This window comes from Hemibagrus wyckioides, linkage group LG11, assembly GCF_019097595.1.
Source record: "Hemibagrus wyckioides isolate EC202008001 linkage group LG11, SWU_Hwy_1.0, whole genome shotgun sequence".
Lineage (NCBI taxonomy): Eukaryota > Metazoa > Chordata > Actinopteri > Siluriformes > Bagridae > Hemibagrus > Hemibagrus wyckioides.
Genome location: NC_080720.1, coordinates 30321531 through 30346189, shown reverse-complemented (window position 1 = coordinate 30346189; position 24659 = coordinate 30321531). Strand labels below are relative to the sequence as shown.

The 24659-nt window shown below is 39.2% G+C and overlaps 1 protein-coding gene across 2 annotated transcripts; it reads left to right on the top strand.

Annotated features, from left to right (window-relative positions):
- The first annotated feature begins 1864 nt into the window (after positions 1-1864).
- On the top strand, positions 1865-23229 carry LOC131362095 (transcription activator BRG1). Of its 2 annotated transcripts, none has more exons than XM_058403857.1 (33): positions 1865-2015; positions 3239-3456; positions 3654-3786; positions 4083-4493; positions 5320-5400; positions 5584-5851; positions 5987-6113; positions 6323-6496; positions 6819-6992; positions 7090-7311; positions 8137-8267; positions 8362-8416; positions 8912-9024; positions 9142-9289; positions 10140-10303; positions 10383-10449; positions 10573-10683; positions 11608-11850; positions 12067-12180; positions 14340-14447; positions 14854-14940; positions 15160-15206; positions 15319-15485; positions 16273-16436; positions 16603-16830; positions 16948-17025; positions 17638-17856; positions 17979-18235; positions 18444-18549; positions 20463-20564; positions 20707-20839; positions 20923-21059; positions 21863-23229. In XM_058403857.1, the coding sequence occupies exons 2-33, from the start codon at positions 3253-3255 to the stop codon at positions 21899-21901; spliced, it is 4812 nt and encodes a 1603-aa protein (XP_058259840.1). In that variant the 5' UTR covers positions 1865-2015; positions 3239-3252; the 3' UTR covers positions 21902-23229. The 2 variants fall into 2 exon arrangements, with proteins under 2 accessions (XP_058259840.1, XP_058259839.1); XM_058403856.1 differs by having other exon boundaries at positions 18441-18549.
- Positions 23230-24659: the final 1430 nt, after the last annotated feature.

The window sequence follows — 24659 nt, the reverse complement described above, 5'->3', positions numbered from 1 at the left end:
AGTGGAAAACCTTTCCAGAAGAGTGAAAGCTATTGTAACAACAAAAAGGTGGTTGTGATGCCAAAGTGTCCAGAAACCTTTGGCTATGTAGTGTATTACTGCTGCTCAAATGATATAATTAAGTATGTCATGAGTAAAAATCTTCATGCTATTTTCAGGAATCCTACTTGCTGAAAAAACGTCTTACTGTTACTTGAAACCTTGTAAAAATAGATTGCATGGGTTTGTGGATGAAACTTATGCATTTTACATAATCTGTAATGTAATCTATTCTAGGTAATCTGGATTAGAGCTCAGAAAACACTAAAAGTGTAAAGGACTTCCCTGTACTCTACAACTGCAGTTAGGAACATGTAGGCTAGTGTGTCATTCTTTCAAACCCAGCTGAATTAGTTAACCTAGATTCAGTAATTGTACTTATATGGTAGGTGTATCTGATAAACTGGCTGCTCTGTATCTGTTTCTTTCTTTGTAGCCCTCATTTATAAAACAAAAAAGAGAGAGAAAGAAAGAAAGACAGACAGACAGAAAGGGGAAAAAAGAGAATCTAAAATATTTGCTCTGATGCACAGGTATGGAAATTGTGGTGTGCTAAATTGTATGGAACCCCTGCTAGTTACATCCATGATTTGTTTAAAAATCTATGGCCGTAACTAAGTAAGATGTGAGAATGAGATTATCTCCTCATGGGAATGAGCTAATTAAATTGTGGACATGCAACACAAGGGAACAAGATAATAAAGTGTGGCCACGCATAAGGTGTGATTTATTTATTTATTTATTGGGACCTGTGTCAAAATAGCTTCCACTTCTACCATGGAGTAGTGTTTTTTGGTGTTTACTACTCAGTCACTTTAATAGAGTTTTGTGGGTGTCACCAAATGCAAATCATATGTGCCATATGCACACTTTGTATTTTATGGGTGTTTGTCCTTCATCAATGTAAGCACAAAAGGATGAAGGATATCAGTGTTTTTTTAAATGTGTGTAAACCTAGAAAAATGTATAATTCAGGTTGGTTTACACAAACATTTATACACTTTAAATAAAGGATTAATAAATGTTTTTCAAATGGTTTGAACCAGTTTCTTGAAAATTGAAAATACACCCACCAGGCATAACATTATGAGTAGTGACAAGTGAAGTGAATAACACTGATGATCTCCTCATCATGGCACCTGTTAGTGGGTGGGATATATTAGGCAGCAAGAGAACATTTTGTCCTCAAAGTTGATGTGTTACAAGCAGAAAAAATTGGTAAGTGTAAGGATTTGTGCGAGTTTGACGAAGGGCAGGGGTGTTCCCGGTCTGCAGTGGTCACTATCTATCAAAAGCATCCTTTAAGTCCTGATCTCTTGCTAACATCTTGGTACCAGATACCACAGCACACCTTCAGGGATCTAGTAGAGTCCATGCCTCGACAGGTCAGGGCTGTTTTGGCAGCAAAAGTGGGACCAACACAATATTAGGCAGGTGGTCATAATGTTATGCCTGATTGGTGTATATCTCCTGTTTAAAAAATAATAGTGAAATTGTGTTAATTGTCTGAATTGTGCTAATCTTAAAACAAGCAATAAACACGTCTAGATAAATCAACCTTTTTTGTACCTAATTATTGAAAATGATGATTTTTCCACTGGTTTATATATTTATAATCCATTCGCATTAAAAACAATCGTTTTAATGAAACAAATTATAGTAAACGTGATTATTAATAAACTGTACAAGTAAACTTTATTCGACATCTTAGCTCTGTATTGAGTAGTAACATAAAAACAAGACAATTCATTATTTTTTATTTTTTTTTAACATTATTAATTATGCAGGTAGATGTTGTGCGTGCAAACCGAACCGACTCGGCGAAAAGAGTCGTTCATAAAGGAGTCGATTCGCCCGCGAATCGCTCATCACTGCTTAGGAAGCTTTCCGGTAATTACAGCGAAACCAGTCATCTGCTTGAGCCATGCAACAGCCAGAGCTCGACTGCGCTTAAACTTGCACTTAGGATTTCGCCGGTAAGTCTGGCCTATTTTACATGAATATACATGCCCCTTCTTTCTGTACGAACAGAACGACAAAGCTGCTGTCTTCTTGTTTGGCCATTTTATGCCGAGCCGAGAAAGGACAAGGTGGAAGACATTTTCTCCGTTAAAACCCTGATCTTCTTCAGCAGGCTAGGTTTCCGTGATCTTGCTCGGTATGAACCCGATTCGAGGTGTATGATCAGTGATCTGCGTTATGCATTGCATATCAGCTTATGCTCGCGTCGGGTTTTTATCCATCCAGCTGCAAACATCCCACGCTTTTCAACCTGAATCTCATCCAGCTGCATCATCATCATCATCACCATCATCATCACCATCATTATCATTATCATCATTATCATTATCATCATCACCTGATGTCGCACGTTAATTGCAATTGCATCGCATGGGCTTTTGTTTCATTGGCATTCTTTTGTTTTCATCTACACAGGCCTATGCGTTTAATTAATATTTTCATTCATTCATTCATTCATTCATTCATTCATTCATATCCAGTAATAATTTATCCTATTCATGGTCACTGTGAATCCAAAGTCTGGGCACAAGACAGGGAAACACCCTGAATGTGATGGCAGTCTAACACAGGGCACCCAACACACATATTTTGATCAAGGGGCAATTTATTATAACCCGCCCACCTACTGCCATGTGTTTGTGAGGAAACTGGAGAACCCAGAAGAAATCCACACAGACACAGGGAGATCATACAAAACTCTGCACAGCACAGAGTCGGACCAGGAACCCTGGTGTTATGAGAAGGCAGGGCTGCATTTTTGTTCTTATTAATATTTAATATGTATACACTGAATTGTCAGTTTATGAGGTACATCTACCTTGCGTTGCTTGTTCATGCATTGGCCATTAATCACGTAATCATAAATTTCGGGTGCAGTTGTTCACTGATATTTATATTCTCCATACATCAATAAGTAACGTTCGTATATTATTTGGGTGGACCATTTTCAACACATCAGTGATATTAATATGACAGTAGTATGCTATCTAAACACATCCACCCCTGTGAAATATTTGGAATATTCCCAAAAGTGACATGTCCAACAAGACGTTACACCGCACAAATTTCTGTAAGATCATGGAAACAAGATAATTAAGTTCAGTAATTTTTTTCTCAATGGAACTGTGATGATTTATACACATTTATATAATAAATCATATTTTTCTTTGACATGCAGGAGGAAGCAGAGGGATGTCCACCCCAGACCCTCCGTTAGGCCCTTCCCCTGGTCCTGGGCCTTCTCCAGGGCCAATGATGGGGCCTGGACCCTCACCTGGATCTAGCCATGGCATGATGGGTCCAAGCCCAGGACCCTCCACTACATCTGGTCACTCTGTCCCTCAGCAAGGAGCAGCTGGATACACACAGCAGGACAGTATGCACCCCATGCACAAAGTAAGAACACAGTACATGTGTTTGGTTTATATTTGTGTTTCTAGAAGAGCTAAAACTCGTGTCGGGTTAGTTTTTGTAGTCATCCCATTGAACAGTATTTGCTTGGACGAAATGTGGTCTTTAATGTTTCTTATAGGATGTTACATGCTATTGTGTGCATTGAATGTACACTTGGGTGTGTATGTGTGTGTGTGCAGTCTCTGGAGGGTCTGCACGAGAAGAACGTAGGAGAGGAATCTCGCTTTGGTCAGATGAAAAGTGTGACCATGAGAGCAGGTGGACATGCTGGCATGGGGCCTCCACCAAGTCCTATGGACCAACATTCCCAAGGTAAATCCCATATATTTGTGTGAGATGATGTGAGGTGAGTGATTTGAGAATTTACTTTACTTGTATTATAATTCAGCAATCTTGTAATTACATACCATTCCAAATTGTTTCATTGTAGTTGCTGTATTATAAATGAATAATGAATAGCTGAATGATCTTAAGCAATTTTGTTCTATTTAATTTATTACTATTGCAGTAATTGTCTCACTTTACTGACTTACGAAGTTGGAATGTACTTGCGTAGAAACATCTATTGAATAAAAAAAGCTATTAATCTCTTCCTGCTGCACATTAAGGCTACCCGTCTCCGTTGGGCTCCTCGGATCACGTCTCCAGCCCCCTTCCAGCCGGTGCCCCTCCTACCTCTGGTCCTCTCCTTTCTTCTTCCTGCACCTCCTCCAGTCCACTTGAGGGCGCTGACTCCCAGTCGAACCGCTCTGGTGCTCAGAGCAACACACCCGGATCCTCAACCAACCCTACACCTTTTAACCAAAACCAGCTGCACCAGCTTAGGGCACAAATCATGGCCTATAAGATGCTGGCACGTGGACAGCCTCTGCCCGACCACCTACAGATGGCAGTACAGGGCAAGAGGCCCATGCCAGGGATGCAGCAAGGCCAGGCCATGCCAACTCTGCCCCCTGGTGGAGGAGGAGGCCCAGGTACAGGTCCAGGACCTCTGGGACCCAACTATAATCGAGGGCATGGTGAGCAAAGTTCTGATGCTATATACTGTAACATTAAAAATATTAAAATAATCAAATAACTGTTGTGACTTGCATAAGGATTTTCCTTCTTGCTTTTCCACATTTTATACATCAATTAAAATATTATTTTGACCTTTCACTAATATTGTTGCCTATTCTTCTTGGCCAGATTTTTCAAGCTCTGTCAGATAGAACGGAGACTTATGAGGCCTTTGAGGAGAATGGGCCTTTGACTGGTCCATTCTAAGACAGGTTCTTGATTTTGAGCCACTTAGGGCTTAGGGATTATCCTGTTAGAATGTAAACATCCACCGCACTCTCTTCTTTTGCAGACTGGAACAGGATTTCTTCATGCACTGCCCTGTGTTTGACTCTAGCTCATTTATCTAACCCAAGCCTGTTTTTAATCCATGCTAACTAAAAGCATCTACAAAACACAATGCTACCTCCACCATGCTTCACTCTGGGGATTTATGGTAACTGATTTCACAACCATAGGGGTGAAAACCTAATGCAATCACAAATTAGGTGTTTTTTTGTAAATATATTTACTAACTATATTGATTTTCCCTCCATTCATAGCATGTGGGCTCTTTTATGTTATGATCCCAGTTAAATCCATTTCACTTCCCATTTATAACGCTACAACATGTGGTAAAGTTTCAGTAAGTTGAATAGTTATGCAAAGCACTGAACAGGATGCATATTTGAAGTTGCTTATTTGATTTAAGACATATAATATCCTAGATGAACATAACATTTTGGTTCACTGCGGTCCACTGTGGTAACTTAAGTAAAGGTTCAGTGTGTTCTGGATGCTCCGCAGTGTTGAGTGGACCAAGTGTGCCCCCGTCTGGCCCAAATGCTGTACCCCCTGCCAACGGACCACCAAAAACCTGGCCAGAGGGTAAGACACCCTTATTTATATTTAATAACATAGTTATTACAGGGAGCAAATGAATAAGTAATTAATCCCTGTAATACTCTTTTTACTTGGCCGTCTTTGGTTATGGAAGCTACTAGAGTGCATTTTAAACAAAGCCAAACAACTTAATCTAAGGATATGAAAGCTCTTCTGATGTCCGTTCAGGTCCCATGGTGAACGCAGCCACGCCCTCTAATGCCCCTCAGAAGCTGATTCCGCCACAACCCACTGGCCGCCCGTCTCCAGTGCCCCCCTCCGTGCCCCCTGCTGCCTCCCCGGTCATGCCCCCTCAGACTCAGTCTCCTGGACACCCGGGGCACTCTGCCCAGCCGGCGCCCACCATCCCGCTGCATCAGAAACACAACCGCATCACCCCCATGCAGAAACCCTGTGGCCTGGACCCTGTGGAAATCCTGCAGGAGAGAGAGTACAGGTATGGCCCAGGCTTCTTTTCTTATTAATGTTGTATATTGTTAGACATTTTGCATAAAGCCTATTATTTACCTGAACAACAAAACAACTCAATGCAGTTTTTATTTTGTAAAATGTTTTTTTTTTTGTCCATCAGGCTTGAAGCACGTATAACGCACCGTATCCAGGAGCTGGAGAATCTTCCTGGCTCGCTAGCTGGAGACCTGCGTACGAAGGCCACTATCGAGCTCAAAGCTTTGAGACTGCTCAACTTTCAGAGACAGGTGTTTGCCAACAGTTTCCAGCTCTCATTGAAAATGAATGATCTCTTTTCTCTGCAAGTCGCTGTATTTGTGAACACAGCATTAGGCCGTTCATCGCTGTCATTTCTTTTTGTTTTGTTTATTATTAATGTAGCAACCAAACAGAAATTCAAATATATTTGTGTGTGTGTGTGTGTGTGTGTGTGTGTGTGTGCACACGTGTGGTGTAGCTGCGTCAAGAGGTGGTGGTGTGTATGAGGCGTGATGCGGCTCTTGAGACGGCTCTGGACGCGAAGGCTTATAAGCGCAGTAAAAGACAATCCTTGCGAGAGGCACGAATCACAGAGAAACTGGAGAAGCAGCAAAAGATCGAACAGGAACGCAAACGACGGCAGAAACATCAGGTGAACGAGCAAAACAAACAGATTATTTAGTGCTTTAGTGCACTAACAAACCATAAATTTCACCATTAATAAATCTTTAGTAACATTAACAAAGTAAGTTAACATGTTAAATGTATTAATGACCAATTGTGACAGGTAACTAAAAATAACTTAAGAGGAATTAAAAATGAAATTAAAGCAAATCATAACTCGGGTCTCCAGGTGTAAATATTGAATCCTCATTTTTGAAATTTGCCTTTTATATATGCCTTATGTATATGTGTCCACATAAAATGTTTACCTTTTACAGTTCTATGTACTGATTTCTTGTTTTTCTTTTCAGGAATATCTGAACAGTATCCTCCAGCATGCCAAAGACTTTAAAGAGTACCATCGCTCCATCACTGGTAAGATCCAGAAGCTGACCAAAGCTGTGGGCACCTACCATGCCAACACGGAGCGAGAGCAGAAGAAAGAGAATGAACGTATCGAGAAGGAGAGGATGAGGAGACTGATGGTGAGGAGGAAGATACGACACCATATCGCATTCGCATTAATATAGAATACATAGATAACTCAAATGCAATCTCTTCTTCTTCTTCTTCACTCTCCAGGCAGAAGATGAGGAGGGTTACAGGAAGCTGATCGATCAGAAGAAGGATAAGCGGCTGGCCTACCTGCTGCAGCAGACTGATGAGTACGTGGCCAACTTGACCGAGCTGGTACGGGCTCACAAGGCAGCCCAGGCTCTTAAGGAGAAGAAGAAGAAAAAGAAGAAGAAGAAGAAGCTGGAGAACGCAGAGGGGCAGCCACTTGCTTTAGGACCAGATGGAGAGGTCAGTGAATGATTCGTACGAAGGCATGTTCTCAGTGTCGGTGTGTTAGAACCTACCGCTACTTACTGCTAGTGTGCAGTGAATAATAAAAACAATTAATTATAAATATAGATTCAATATAAATTTTGAAGAATAATGTTTAGATGAATAAACTGTTCCTCTATTAATACTTAACATATTTTACACATGGATAATAATATATAGGGCTTATAATAATGTAGGGCTTTTCACACTGTGCTTAACCTCGGCTTATCATTTTTAACCCTTTAATGATGAAAAGTTAGAGATTTATTTAAGTTATGTATTAAAGAAACCTCTCTTTATTACTTTGGCTATTTCCTTGGTTGCCTTTAAAGGAGGCTTGAAAGAGCAAAGGAGTATTTACGTGAGCCAAGCTGCTTTTTAGACTGACTGAAAAATATACAAATAACCCAGGGTTAACTCAGGATTTAGATTAGATCGGATTAGGAAGAGCCCGGATTAATTGTTAACGCCAGGTAAAATATGGGATAGCACCATTTACCCAGGAATGACCTTCAAGTGTGAAAAGCCCTTATCAGTATCACACCGAACATAACTCATCATGTTCCTCACTCAATGACTATAGTTATTGAATAATTCATGGTAGTGACTGAATAATATGCTTTAAAATGTAATAAGAAGAGTCTTTAAGGAGTTGAAATAATATATGGATTTTTAAAAATCTAGTCTTAGTACACTTTAACTATAAATCATAATTACTGTGATGCTACATTTCCCTTGTGGTGTTAGCATAACGTTTAGTTTAAACGTCACGTTTGACACGTCAGCATCTTTATCTCATAGCCGCTGGATGAGACGAGTCAGATGAGCGACCTGCCTGTGAAGGTGATCCACGTAGACAGCGGGAAGATCCTGAGTGGAGTGGACGCTCCCAAAGCGGGACAGCTGGATACCTGGCTGGAGATGAACCCTGGGTGAGTGTTGGCCGTGAGGGATTTTATTCACGTAGCTGGGTTTATAGAGGGATGTTTATTGTTCTGAAGGTTCACTCTCTGTTTTTGTTTGCAGATATGAGGTAGCGCCGAGATCAGACAGCGAGGACACGGGTTCAGAGGAGGACGAGGTGATGGAGCTAGCGGCGTTGTTATGTTTCATGTTTGAAAAGCGTGAACAGTCCAAAAACGTGTACATTAGGTTGATTGGTAACCCTTGTGGCCCTGTGATGGACTGGTGACCTGTCCAGGGTGTACCCCTGCCTTATGGCACAGTTGAGTGTTTGCTGAAAACTAATGTACTTTTACTCACTTGTAACACACATACTTAGCAAGCTTGAACATTTTAAAATACCTGACTAGAAAATGAGAGGATAAATAACATTCATTTAGTCTAACATCATGCAAGAAGAGTCCATTAGTCCAGATTTGATAGACCTACATAGAGTGAAATATCCTAAATGTTTGAGTAGTCATCATACTGACATCTCCAACACACACACTGGAACATATAAATAGTTTAACATAACAATACATATAAGTTTCACATGTAAAGCTGAAAAAACTACTAGGGTACAGTGGGTTGCATTATTTCTCTAATGTTGATGCGTTCTTCCACACTGAAGGAGGAAGAGGAAGAGCAGCCCCAGCCATCACAGGCTCCTGTGGAAGAGAAAAAGAAGATTCCAGATCCAGACAGCGAGGATGTTTCAGAAGTGGACGCTCGTCACATCATTGAGTAAGAACCTCTGAGCTGAGAGCAAGCTGAACAGAAGGCGCCCGGATAATTTAAGTATATTTTAATACAGTTAATGTAACTCAATCTTATGTGTGTGTGTGTGTGTGTATTTTGCAGGCATGCTAAACAGGATGTAGATGATGAATACGGTGGTGCTGCGTTCACATGCGGCCTGCAGTCGTACTACTCAGTCGCTCATGCAGTCACGGAAAAGGTGGACAGACAGTCGTCTTTGTTGATCAATGGGCAGCTCAAACAGTATCAGGTAAAAAAAACAAAACAAAACTTCGTGAGTCAGTTTTTCACCACCTGCACAGAATCTTTAAGAAAGATTCAAATCATGTCAACTTCATGTCAAACCCACATCACTTGATTAGTATGTATCTCCATAAAATTGCAATGGAGATAGAAACGATGATGAAAAAATTATGAGTCTTAGATGGAGGCAATTGCGGTTTAAAGAGTATATTAGAGAGGCAGGCAGAGAAATGCATAATGATTAATCGAACTGTGAGAAACAGACAAAGGTCAGACAAACAGCATTATCAAGATAAGATAAGATAAGATCAGTGCAAAAACTGCTTGGTGTAGACAGACGGGTAAACACTGAACAAAACTTCGGGCTGAAGACAGACAGAAACATGAGGGTTTAAGTATAGAAAAAAATAAAAAACACATGAGAGGAAGCTGGAAACCAGTGACAACCAGTGATGTGGCAACATACGTAAACAATTACATGAAGCGTGTGCATCGTAGTGCTGTGGACCACTTATTTGCACCAACTGACCCGAAAAACAGGAAGACCTCTCAAAATTATACACAATTTATGGATATAAGTGTGAATATAGTACACTGGAAGATGAGCAAGCTAGCTAGGCGAGGCTAATTTTGAGATAGTATATTCCAAAACATTTAACATACAATATTTTTATTATATTTGTCCATTTTCTCCTTACACCTTTGCTCATTCCAGTTCATTTTTCGTTTTATTTTTGCCAAATACAAATGTGCATTTTAAAAATGATTCCTTTGAGCTTACTTTTATTGTCTGAAAGGCATAATAATCCAAACTATAATTTATTTAAATCCTATCCTTTTAATGCTTTACCACACAGATTAAAGGTTTGGAGTGGCTGGTGTCCCTGTATAATAATAATCTGAATGGAATCCTAGCTGATGAGATGGGTTTAGGAAAAACCATCCAGACCATTGCACTCATCACCTACCTCATGGAGTACAAACGCCTCAACGGGCCCTATCTCATCATCGTACCGCTCTCGTGAGTGACACGCTGCTGAAACTTCCGTCTATTTCTATGCTTCATGTTTGATTGTAAAATCCTGTGTTGTTTTCGCTAGAACTCTTTCTAACTGGGTCTACGAGTTTGACAAATGGGCCCCGTCTGTAGTGAAAGTCTCCTACAAGGTGAGTTGGTCCTGGATCTTAATACACAAATGCACAAAAAGCTTTGTTTTGTGATCAGAAATTAGGGATCTTAAGATGGACTCATCTTCATACTGATTTGAAAATGGATATTTATGTTCTCAGGGATCTCCTGCAGCCAGACGGGCGTTTGTTCCTCAACTCCGCAGTGGCAAATTCAATGTTCTTCTCACCACCTATGAGTACATCATTAAAGATAAGCAAATACTGGCAAAGGTAATACAAGAACATCTGATTCTGCTGTGAAATTTCGAATGGCGTATTAAACTGATTAAACTTAAACACTGAGAAAATTAAACACTGAGCTAAAAAATCAAACCTGCAACACTGGACTTTTGCCACAGACACATTACCACTGCTCTATTCTAAATTTAATACTATCGTTATAGCTCTCATCAGCACCAGCGTCCTCATGAGATTTGACATTGTGATCGGTTTATGTTAATACTACATGATCACTGGAACATCCGGGTCCCCCGCACCACACGGGGTTCGAACCCTGATCTCCGTGGTAACCGTGTGCGCCCGCACAGCATGGAAATCAGACCCATGCGCAGGATTAAACGAAGCACTGCTTTATTCACAGGGGTAAGACTGGACTAAAACGAAACGTAAAATCAATCTAAACATAAAAAACAAAACACAAACATATGGACTATAGGCCCATGACGACTCATGAGACAACAAACAACAATGTCTGGCAAAGACAGGCACACAAGGGCTTGTATATAAAGGGCAAAACATCAAGGTAAATGGGGAAACAGGTGACAAGGCGGAAAGGCAGAGGGCGTGGCACAAAGTACAAGGGAAAACAAACAGAAAAGCAAGCTCCACCAATTCATCTGCCAGCATCCCCTCCACTGGTCTGGCAGGGAACTGTCCCAGTGGTTCCTGACAATCACGCTCACTCTACATTATTTATTTTAGTCATTAGAAACTTGTTGAAAATTAAGTCTAGTATCTAACTGAACACACATTCATTTTTTCAGTGTAGGTGCACAGATACAGGATGGACTTGGCACAGCCACTTTAAATATAGACAACATCCATTAAATTTCCCTTTCGGCTCAGATTAGAGCCTGGTTCACTTTTCCCTCATCACATTGAACTCTTTCGCATGCATTGTGACTCCGGTTCTAGATCCGCTGGAAGTATATGATTGTAGATGAAGGCCACAGGATGAAGAACCATCACTGTAAGCTGACTCAGGTGTTGAACACACACTACTTGGCTCCGAGGCGCGTCTTGCTGACAGGGACGCCGCTGCAGAACAAGCTGCCAGAGCTGTGGGCACTGCTTAACTTCCTGCTGCCGACCATCTTCAAGAGCTGCAGCACCTTCGAACAGTGGTTCAACGCTCCCTTCGCCATGACCGGAGAGAAGGTCAGAGGTTGTTTTTACGGTAGACCTGAGAGTTTTTTCACATGTTTATATGAGCAAAATATTATTTATTTATTTTGCGTGTTAGTTTGGGCGTTTTCCTAAAAGAATCTGACATAACAAAACGTATTCCTCAAATATGGTTTAATAAGGTTAGTGTCTGTTGTATTTGTAATCGTGTAATCGTCGTAACTCTCGCTGCCTGTTTCTCACACGCAGGTGGACCTGAATGAAGAGGAGACCATCCTGATTATTCGCCGTCTCCACAAAGTGCTCCGCCCCTTCCTGTTACGTAGGCTGAAGAAAGAGGTGGAAGCTCAGCTACCTGAGAAGGTCAGGAGAGCGCTTCGCACATAAACTCACACACAGCATTCACTGTTTACACAAAAGAGGCCTACACTAGGTTTACTTTTTCATCTGAAGGCCGATTGTTACTCAGACGCTCGATCATCCAGGACGTGTCTGGTGTCTGAAGTCTGCATTGTTGTTTAATGAAGGCATCTTTCTGTTAATATTATTGTTCATTCAGCGTCTCAGAGATGTCACACTGACTAGCTGGTGCGCTTCAGGCCGAAGTGTGACAGTAATCTGTAAAGACATGAGGAAAAAGTCACCAAATATCCAAATGATGTAATGTTCTGAACATTTCCATTTTTGACAGACTTGATGAAAACAATATCATATTCTATGAGAAGATGCAGTTTAGAGATTAGACAACAGCTTTTGTCTTGAGGAAAGACTTTCTCAAACTATCTATACACACTAGCATCTATCTATCTATCTATCTATCTATCTATCTATCTATCTATCTATCTATCTATACACACTAGCATCTATCTATCTATCTATCTATCTATCTATCTATCTATCTATCTATCTATACACACTAGCATCTATCTATCTATCTATCTATCTATCTATCTATCTATCTATCTATACACACTAGCATCTATCTATCTATCTATCTATCTATCTATCTATCTATCTATCTATCTATCTATCTATCTATCTATCTATCTATCTATCTATCTATCTATACACACTAGCATCTATCTATCTATCTATCTATCTATCTATCTATCTATCTATCTATCTATCTATACACACTAGCATCTATCTATCTATCTATCTATCTATCTATCTATCTATCTATCTATCTATCTATCTATCTATCTATACACACTAGCATCTATCTATCTATCTATCTATCTATCTATCTATCTATCTATCTATCTATCTATCTATCTATCTATCTATCTATACACACTAGCATCTATCTACCTATCTATCTATCTATCTATCTATCTATCTATCTATCTATCTATCTATCTATCTATCTATCTATCTATCTATACACACTAGCATCTATCTATCTATCTATACACACTAGCATCTATCTATCTATCTATCTATCTATCTATCTATCTATCTATCTATCTATCTATCTATCTATACACACTAGCATCTATCTATCTATCTATCTATCTATCTATCTATCTATCTATCTATCTATCTATCTATCTATCTATCTATCTATCTATACACACTAGCATCTATCTATCTATCTATCTATATACACTAGCATCTATCTATCTATCTATCTATCTATCTATCTATCTATCTATCTATCTATCTATCTATCTATCTATACACACTAGCATCTATCTATCTATCTATCTATCTATCTATCTATCTATCTATCTATCTATCTATCTATCTATCTATCTATCTATACACACTAGCATCTATCTATCTATCTATCTATCTATCTATCTATCTATCTATCTATCTATCTATCTATCTATCTATCTATCTATCTATCTATACACACTAGCATCTATCTATCTATCTATCTATCTATCTATCTATCTATCTATCTATCTATCTATCTATCTATACACACTAGCATCTATCTATCTATCTATCTATCTATCTATCTATCTATCTATCTATCTATCTATCTATCTATCTATCTATCTATCTATCTATACACACTAGCATCTATCTATCTATCTATCTATCTTATCTAATCTATCTATCTATCTATCTATACACACTAGCATCTATCTATCTATCTATCTATCTATCTATCTATCTATCTATCTATCTATCTATCTATCTATCTATCTATCTATCTATCTATTACACACTAGCATCTATCTATCTATCTATCTATCTATCTATCTATCTATCTATCTATCTATCTATCTATCTATCTATCTATCTATCTATCTATCTATCTGTCTGTCTGTCTGTCTGTCTATCTATACACACTAGCATCTATCTATCTATCTATCTATCTATCTATCTATCTATCTATCTATCTATCTATCTATCTATCTATCTATCTATCCCAGTCCATTTCACATGGCTCAGCTTCCTTGATTAGTATTGGTGCTTACAAGCGTCCAGTAAAAGGGACCCTTTTCAAAAATGGTTGAACTTCTGGATTAAAATCTCTAAACTGTATCTGCTCTGTTGTGTTACTACAGGTGGAATATGTGATAAAGTGCGATATGTCAGCACTGCAGAGGGTTCTCTACAGACACATGCAGGCCAAAGGGGTTCTGCTCACCGACGGATCTGAAAAAGACAAGAAGGTCAGTAGTCGTAGTTACCAGTTAGGCTTCATCCGGACCGTAGTGTGGTGGATGTTTAGTATGTGGATCTGAAATAACTCAGAAAAGGCTTGTGCAGGTAAGGAATATAATACACCATGAGGTATACTTAGAGGAAAATAATCAACAGTGTTGTGTGATGCGTTGCGGCACTGAGCTGAGTCACCGTTTCAAACCAAAGTTGACACCATCAGGAATAATGTCCTGAAAAGTTTTCTTCTTCTTAGATTAGAGATTTGAGATCAGAGATTTGCCAAGGATGATCAATTTATCAATCAGTGACACAACATACGGTTTATAATGTTGTAGCTTGCTTTGTATCTGAATGCAGGATTTGGATGATGGATTTATGACAAAATATTTCTGTGTGTGTGTGTGTGTGTTTCAGGGTAAAGGCGGCACTAAAACTCTGATGAACACTATCATGCAGTTGAGAAAGATCTGTAATCATCCCTACATGTTTCAGCAGATTGAGGTAGTGTACTGTACCTGCATTAGAGAAATGGTCATTCTGTTTACTGTTAACACAATCTATGATATATATATTATTTAATTGTGAAATAGAAAGAGTAGTTTGCGGCTTCTTTATTGCACTTAATTTAGGAAGTCTTTATGTTTTCAATATTTAAGCATCTAAGAGCACTATATTGAATTATTGACCGTTTTTTACTTCACTTCACTTCACTTAACACAGGAGTCCTTTTCTGAGCACTTGGGTTTCTCTGGTGGTATAGTACAAGGGTGAGCCTCTCAGCACCTCATGAAGATAACATTAGCCATAATTTTCTATAAGTAATAATTGAGTTAGCCCTTATAGTGACCCCTTTTTTTTAAACCTTTGACCTTTAACCAGCCCTGACCTGTATCGAGCTTCTGGAAAGTTTGAAGTGCTGGACCGGATCCTTCCAAAACTCCGAGCGACCAATCACAAAGTGCTGCTCTTCTGCCAGATGACATCACTGATGACTATCATGGAGGACTATTTTGCGTATCGCAACTTTAAATACCTCCGTCTGGACGGTATGACCAGCTGTTAATCCCGCTTTCTTTTCTCTTTTTTCTTCTCTCTCTCTCTCTCTCTCTCTCTGTATTTCTGTATATTGCCTTGTATTACACTTGGAGAAATATATATATATATATATATATATATATATATATATATATATATATATATATATATATATATATATATATATACATATAGGAACTTGTACACTAGGATGTTTAGGATCCCAGATAACCACCGTTTACAACCATGAACAGAAAAGCATCTCAGAATAGGAAAAAATATATACAAAATATATTAAATATTAAGCCAGTCAATATTTATAAGCCAAAACAGGGGTTATGATTAACATACAATGCCTTGCACAACCCTGCCTTGTAGCACATTAAAATGCCGTTTAATCTGAGAATTTTATGTTAATTGTATCTTCACTGTTTAAGACTTTGACCCCCAGATGTCACATTAACCCCTTAAACCCGAGACCATGATAACCTTTAAGAAAATACGCCATCTCTGTCAGAGGTGAAGGTGCAACTGGGTGATAGAGTGCTGTAGGAAACACAGATGAACCTTAGAGATGCTCTTTAATAATAATAATAATAATAATAAGAAGAAGAAGAAGAATATTAATAATAATTACTACATATTTCTTACAGCATGGTCATCTGCTACTAATAAAATGATGATATTGAGATTATAATCTCAAATATATTGATCCTAGGGTGTTTTTCAATTAACTCTACTTATATTACAGCTGCAACTCTTCTTGTTTCATGATTTCTTTGTTTTTTTTTTGAGTAGGTACCACTAAGGCAGAGGATCGTGGCATGTTGCTGAAGATGTTTAATGATCCCGAGTCACAGTACTTCATCTTCCTCCTGAGCACCAGGGCGGGGGGTCTCGGCCTTAACCTGCAGAGCGCAGACACGGTGGTCATCTTTGACAGTGACTGGAATCCTCACCAGGTAAAACAGTCACCTGAACACTGAGGCCTCGCTTGGTATAAGACTTTTAAATGACTATTAAATGACATAACATGGAGTCTGGGTTGCTGTACATTATCATCTGTGCTTGTATCATTAACGATGAGTTCCTGAATAGAGACAATATCTCTCTCGTTCCTCCTTGTAGGACCTGCAGGCACAGGACCGAGCTCATCGTATCGGGCAGCAGAACGAGGTGCGAGTGTTGCGCTTGTGCACCGTGAACAGTGTAGAAGAGAAAATCCTCGCTGCTGCTAAATACAAGCTCAACGTGGACCAGAAGGTCATCCAAGCAGGAATGTTCGACCAGAAATCATCCAGTCACGAGCGCCGCGCGTTCCTGCAGGCCATCCTAGAACACGAGGAACAGGATGAGGTCTCAGATATTTCTACACTCTAATATCTCTGACATGTTGAATGTCCATACTGACGATGCTGTTCATGAGCGATTAAAGTTTTTACGCCATCTTCTTCTCTGTCCTTATTTCTTCAGGAAGAGGATGAAGTTCCAGACGATGAAACTGTGAATCAGATGATCGCAAGGAGTGAAGAGGAGTTCGATCACTTTATGGTTTGCCTTCCTCTTTATGTATTCAGAATGCTCTCGCATATGCAGGTGCCGCCATGTTCACCCAAATGTTAATGGTAATTTTATACAACTTTGATCATGATCATAAATGAGGAAAGAGGGGTTCAAGAGATGACTCATTTTTCATTTTTCAGAAATGAGCTCTTCCCCAGCTGAATTCTCTGCTCTCTTTCATAAAAGACAAGACATTTAGAATGTCAGCAGAGGATTGACGGAAGGAGGAAGACTGGTTTATGTTTGAATTGCAATTGCAATTCACCTCAGCAGAGGACTCTGGAAATGGCATAGTGCTTCTTTAAAGAAAATAGCTGTGAGTCTGTAAGGAGAGTGTAAAAGAACGCGTGTATTTTCTAAATATCTGCTTTTAAACTGACTGTTAAAAAATGGCTAGAGAATTGCCTTGAAAAAAATGTGCAGCACAGAGCTTGTGTATTCTGGTTGGGGGCGGAGCTCATTTCTGGGCCAGAAAAATCCAAACAGATGATAATAATGATCTCTTTCAAATTGTTTGATCATGATGGCACTCTAATACAAAGCCCCACTTTTGAAATTGCAAAATTGGCATAGTTTAGACGGTTTTCCTCTTATGTGCAGCGTATGGATTTGGACCGGCGTCGTGAGGAGGCACGGAACCCCAAGCGCAGGCCTCGGCTCATGGAGGAAGACGAGTTGCCCACTTGGATCATGAAGGACGATGCTGAGGTCGAGCGGCTCACCTGTGAGGAGGAGGCAGAGAAGATGTTCGGCCGCGGCTCACGTCAGAGGAAGGAAGTCGACTACAGCGACTCGCTTACTGAGAAACAGTGGCTCAAGGTCAGAAGTTACTGTGCCTGGTAAAAAAAGAAGAAGTAGCTGAATTTTTAAAATCTGCAACATAATTAAAAGTAAATACCTTATTCTTAATTTTTTTTCTCTTCACCTTTTTCCCTATGTAGGCTATAGAGGAAGGCACACTGGACGAGATTGAGGAGGAAGTGCGCCACAAGAAGACCACCCGAAAGAGGAAGCGTGATCGGGACCTTGACGCTGGTCCATCTACATCAGGGACACGTGGAGCGAGAGACAAAGATGACGACAGTAAAAGACAGAAGAAGCGTGGCCGACCTCCAGCAGAGAAGATAACCCCAAACCCACCAAGCCTCACCAAGAAGATGAAGAAGATCGTCGAAGCTGTTATTAAATACAAAGAGAGGTCAGGTCACTTCCTGTTCTTTGTGCAATGCTTGACTCTTAATTTAATTCTAGTAGAAAATACCCTCAAAGGGAAGCAAAATAGAAGAGACATATTTTATTTCATATACAACAGAGCAGTGCGATGTTAAAAACGTAAACACATCCTGATTGAGTCAGCCATATTTAAACGTTTCACTCCTTAAACCCTCTCTCTGGTTTCGCAGCAGTAATGGCCGGCAACTGAGCGAAGTCTTCATCCAGCTTCCGTCTCGTAAAGAACTCCCCGAGTACTACGAGCTTATCCGCAGACCTGTCGACTTCCGCAAGATCAAGGTGACTGAACACGTCCTGAACATCTGAACACACTCATAACTGTAACTGTACGTGTTCATTCATCTTCACCTTCATACTGGAGAATAATGTTAACCTAGGATTAATCTGTATCTACTCTGATACATGTAAGGGTTATTTTTTGGAATATACTTAAGATATAGACCTGGAAAAATAATCTGCCTTCCACTCTGGAAATTTAGCCTAGAAACCAAAACTCAGGAGATTAAACTCAGGAACTATAGCCAAGAAACTTTTTTCCCCAGGAACTATTTCAGGCATTTAAGCCTAAAAACTTAGGTTCAGGAATTTAAACCTAGGAACTTAATCTCAGGATTTTAAGACCAGAAATTTAAGATTAGGAATTTAATCCTAGAAATTTAAATTCAGGAATTTAGTCCCAGAAACTTAAATTTAGGAATTTAATATTAGAAATTAAAAGTATAGGAATAAAGAAATAAAGTTTAGGAATTTAAGACTATGAACTTAATCTCAGTATATTAAGACTATGAACTTAATCTCAGGATTTTAAGATTAGGAACTTAATCCTAGAAACTAAAATTCTGGAATTTAATTCTAAAAATTAAGGCTAAGGAATTTAAGCCTACAAACTTAAACTCAGAAATTTAAGCCTAGAAACTTAAACTTTGGTATTTATTCTAGAAACTTAAACTCAGGAATTTAAGCCTAGAAATTTAGGTTCAGGAATTTAGTCCTAGAAACTTTGGCTCAGGAATTGATACTAGAAACTTAAACTCAGGAATTTAATCCTAGAAACTAAAATTCAGGAATTTAATCTTAGAAATTTTGGATGAGGAATTTAAGCGTAGAAACTTAATATCAGGAATTTTAGTCCAGAAACTAAGCTTTAGGAATTTAATCCTAGAAATTTAGGTTCAGGTATTTAGTCCTAGAAACTTTGGCTCAGGAATTTATACTAGAAACTTAAACTCAGGAGTTTAATCTTGGAAAGGATAAGGAATTTAAGCCTAGGAACTTAATCTCAGGATTTTAAGACAAGAAATTTAAGATTAGGAATTTAATCCTAGAAACTTAAACTCAGGAATTTAAGCCTAGAAACTTTGGCTCAGGAATTTATACTAGAAACTTAAACTCAGGATTTTAATCCTAGAAACTAAAATTCTAAAATTTATACTAGAAATTAAGGCTAAGGAATTTAATCCTAGAAATTTAAACACAGAAATTTATTCCTAGAAACTTAAACTCAGGAATTTAATCCAAAAATTTAGGTTCAAAAATTTAAGCCTCGGAACTTAAACTCAGGAATTTAAACCTAGAAACTCAAGAACATACTGTATGCCTGGAAATTTAGGACCAGGAATTTAAGACTGGAAACCTAGAACCAGGATTACACAACCTAATCCCAGGACTTTATTCTAGGAACATAATTTTAATCATTTTGGACTAGAAACGTAAGACCAGGGTATTTTATTTTGACAAGGAACCTCAGCACAGCAATTTTAGCCTAAAATGAAATCCCATATATGTCATCCTAGAACATTTTTAGTCTAAAATGTCATTTTACAGTCTTACATATCTGTGCTTATGCTTCTAGCCTAGAAATTTAAGACAGGATTTGAAAGCTTGAAGCATAAGCCGAGCAACTTTAGTGTAAAAACTTTAAGCCTAGTGACATGAATTCAGGAATATTAGTCTAAAATCTTAAACCTTGGAATTTAAACTTACAAAATGAAGACCAGGTATTTAGGACTAGAAAACTGCTGACCTGGAATTGTAGCGGGTAAAATTAAGACTGGGAATGTAAACCGGGAAAATTTTTTGAGGTAGAGTGTCATTTGATATAAGGGAATAAACGAAATTTTTAGAAATACTAAATTAGTTTTATTTAAATGACACAAACGTTTAAAAGCTGATATGAAGTGTTTGTTGTGCAGGAGCGTATTCGCAGTCACCGCTATCGCAGTCTGAATGACCTGGAGAGAGACGTGATGCTGCTGTGTCAGAATGCTCAGACCTTTAACCTGGAGGGCTCATTGGTGGGGAAACACACACACACACACACACACACACACACACACACATACACACACATCATGTAAACTGATACATACAGTATGTATAAGCAATCTTTTGTGTGTGTGTGTCTGTGTGTTTGTGTGTGCGTGTGTGTTTGTTTAGATTTACGAGGACTCCATTGTGCTTCAGTCGGTGTTCACCAGCCTGCGACAAAAGATCGAGAAAGAAGAGGAAAGCGACGGAGAGGAAAGTGAGGAAGAAGAGGAGGAACAGGATGAAGGCTCTGAGTCTGAGTGTGAGTATTCATTTAGCTAGATTTTATTGCACAACGAGTTAATTATGCCTACATAGAGAGCATGCTGATCGCGTTCTTTGCAGCTCGCTCAGTGAAGGTGAAGATTAAACTGGGCCGGAAGGAGCGCGGTGCCGAGAGAGGAAAAGGCAGGAGGAGGGGAGGAAGAACCAGAGCCAAACCTGTCGTCAGTGATGATGACACCGAAGACGAACGAGAGGAGGCGAGTCATATACTCTCATAAAGTTTGCCTATTTTTCTTGACTGACAAAGAAATATTTAAAATGCTTCACTGGTTTTCACTAACCTTCAGGTACAGAAACTTATAAAGGACATATTAATATAAATTGTATGTTTTTTGAAGAACGTAGGGAAACGCTTGTGTATTTATTTTAGTTTTGCCCCTATGCCAAGCAACTCTGAAGTAAATTGCACAAAGCAAGGTCCATAAAGACATGGATGAGCAAGTTTGGTTTGGAGGAACTTGACTGACCTGCACCTCAACCTGATAGACCACCTTTGAGATGAATTAGAGCGGAGACCAAACTCGCTCAGTCCATGTCTTTATGGACCTTGATTTGGTCACTGGTGTGCAGTCATGTTGGAACAGGAAGCGGTCATCCCCACACTGTTCCCACAAAGTTGCGAGCATCAAATTATCCAAAATGTTGGTATGAAGCTGAAGCATTAAAAGTTCCTTTCACTGGAACTAAACCCCCTGAAAAACAACACCTGAATTCGATGATTTAGAGAGGTGTCCCAAAACTTTTGGCAATATATGTTTCTAAATACAGTATAAAATGCATTCAGCAATTTTAGCACTTATTTCTTTGTTGGTATCTAATTCTTATTCTCATAGCAAGGTGTTTCTTTTGAGCGTGTTTTCTTACAGATAGATGTCTTGAAGAATTGAACAAGTATATTGCTAAACCATTTATTTCTGATTAACCAAAACATTTTAAGTATATGGAAGCACAGTCTTGTGGCTAAATGTCACTCATATCATCTCTTGCTGCTGTGTTTCAGGAGCGCTCTAACACTGCCAGTGATGAAGACCAGGGATGAAGACACTAATCACTAATCAATGTTTCAACTGTTAAAGCCTTAAGTGGGACATAAATAAGCGCAGATTCTTCCATAGATATGATGGAAAAATACTGTTTGTTTCAGAATCGCTAACTAGTTTATTTTCTCTCACATCAAATACTGATCTCCTCATCTTATCGAATACTGTACATTTCAGTTTGTCCCTTCTCATGTATTGTAGCGACTGGATTGAATTCAGGCTAATCACACACTCGTACATAGCTAAGTAGAGTTTTTTCCCCACCTCGTTACATGGCTAGAAGTAATGCACATAGACAGTTGTTGACCATTTCATTCGAACCTGTACTGCATGAGCTTTGATATTGATGCAGTTTGTAGCACACTGCCCCCTTTCGTGGATCCATTTGTTTTTACAGTGAAATCCTGCATTAGTTATACTGTTATACTGTATACTGTGTGTATATTAATGGCAGCCGTCGATCCCGTGCGTGTGATTTATGTAGCGCTGTTTCTTAGCGTTTAGTATTTCTTCCCCCTCCCCGTGTCATACACTTGGTGCGCAATCCTGTAACGTCCGGCTGCATGAAAATAGGCTTAGCAACTTAGCTGTTGTCTTTAGCTCCCTTTCCCAACTTGAGGTACTTTTAACTCAGAGTTAAGACGGCCGACAAGATGGTGTGTAAGAACCATCGAGCTCCATGTACCGTATGTCACGTCAACCCTCTTTTAATCATGTATCTGACACACCACTGGTAGTCTTGACGTGTTTGTTTGCTCTGGATGAGAGCGTATTTCAGATCAAATGAAAGCTGGCGTCGGGTTTGAATGTGGACAGCATGCCGAATTTACTGTACGTTTTACTTTTGTAGAAACGTGATGTTATGTAGATGTTTGGGGGTTGTCTTCTCTTTCTCCCTGCTGAGATTAAATTTTAAGGGATCTTAGGCCTGGACTAAAGTAATCATCACCTAAAAGCAACACTGCATTTCTTCCATTAAATTCTTTTAACAGGTGTGTGAATCAAGGGACAACAATCCAACGACAACAAATCGTAGTTTTATGGCGTCACATTTTACGTGCATTGGATCTGCTCTACATTTAGAAAGCACAAGTTTCTGATAAAACGCTAATGTGTATACCTGTTAAACGTGAGAGATGTACGTTCCAGACTAAACAACAACAACAAAAAGATCTTCAAGTGGTTGATTCAGCTGGTCTCAAACTCTTCAGTGCTGCCTTCACGTGTGATTACTTTACACTGGGAATGAACTCGTTTCTGTATTGTGTTAGTCAGTGGAATCTCAGTGGACACTCAATAACAATAAAATATTGCAATGTCACAGAAATCGAACTTTGTAACTGTGTACCTGGACATGCCTTGCACTACATAATAATGACTTGATGGACGATAGGAGGTCAAACCTATGACACCAACATTTCAGTCTGTAGTGTACACCAGTGTCCGCTAGGTGGCGGTGTGGTCTGATACATACTATGAACACATTCCAATACTAACACTCCTTTATCAGCTTCCTTACGTTTTTGGCCTCATCATGATAATACTAAAGCCTGTTCCAGTACTTGATTAATTCACATAGTTTGTTTAAATTCATTTATATTCATTGATCCTGAGCCTAAAATACTGGGTGAGAATATGTATTGACAAAAAATAATAATTGATAGAACTACACTTTAAAATAATAATATTATAGTCTCTTCAAAATGTATATGCTACAGTTATTGATGGCACATAAAGGATGTGGAGACACCAGAAAAGGTCAGTCTTGACAAAAACTCTCAGGAACTGTTCTTGCTTTGTCCTGTTTCTTTGATAAGATCAGGCATAACATTATGACCTAATATTGTGTGTATCCCCTTTTCCCTCCATGGGGTCCACCTCGCAACTTACAGGACTTAAAGGATACTTTCCATAGATTCTGACCACTGCAGACCAGGAACACCCCACAAGAGCTGCAGTTTTGGAGATGCTCTGATCCGGTCGTCTATCCATCACAATTTGGCCCTTCGTCAAACTCACTCAAATCCTTACTCTTGCCCATTTTTCCTGCTTCTAACACATCAACTTTGAGGACAAAATGTTCACTTGCTGCCTAATATGTCCCACCCACTAACAGGTGCCATGATGAGGAGATACACAGTGTTATTCATTTCACCTGTCAGCGGTCATAATGTTATGCCTGATCGATGTATATCTGGTTGGCTCTGCCAGGAGGGTTTTGGGTATAAACAGAGCTCTTAAGATGATCAAAATGATGAGCCAAATAAACTGAAATTGAACACGAATCGTTTGAACAAGAATCGTTTAACTCAAATTAAACTTTTAACATTTTCACATATCCATACTCCACCCTTTCTGGAAAGTTCTCTTCGAGTGTATTTGTATGTATTTCCACTGTATTGTATTTGGCAGAAGGAGCAACCTCCAGGAAATTATCTGAATGTATTTTGAACACTTGCCCAGAGTGAGCTGAGGTCCAGCTGGAACACTTGTGAGGATTGAGAGAGTGGACGGAAAGCCAAAAGAGCCTCGAAGAATATTTCAGTGTACACATCATTGCTTCTTAAATGGAAACTACAGAGGGAGAGAGAGAGAGAGAGAGAAAGAGAGAGAGAGAGAGAGGGTGAGTTGGTTTCTGAAGGAAATTCTGAGCAGAACTTATCCGGCTGTGGGCAGAGCTAATTTTCAAGGCCAGAAAAGTTCTAAAATGAAGACCTTCAAACCTTCCATTGTACTATCACAATAAAGATCTTAAGG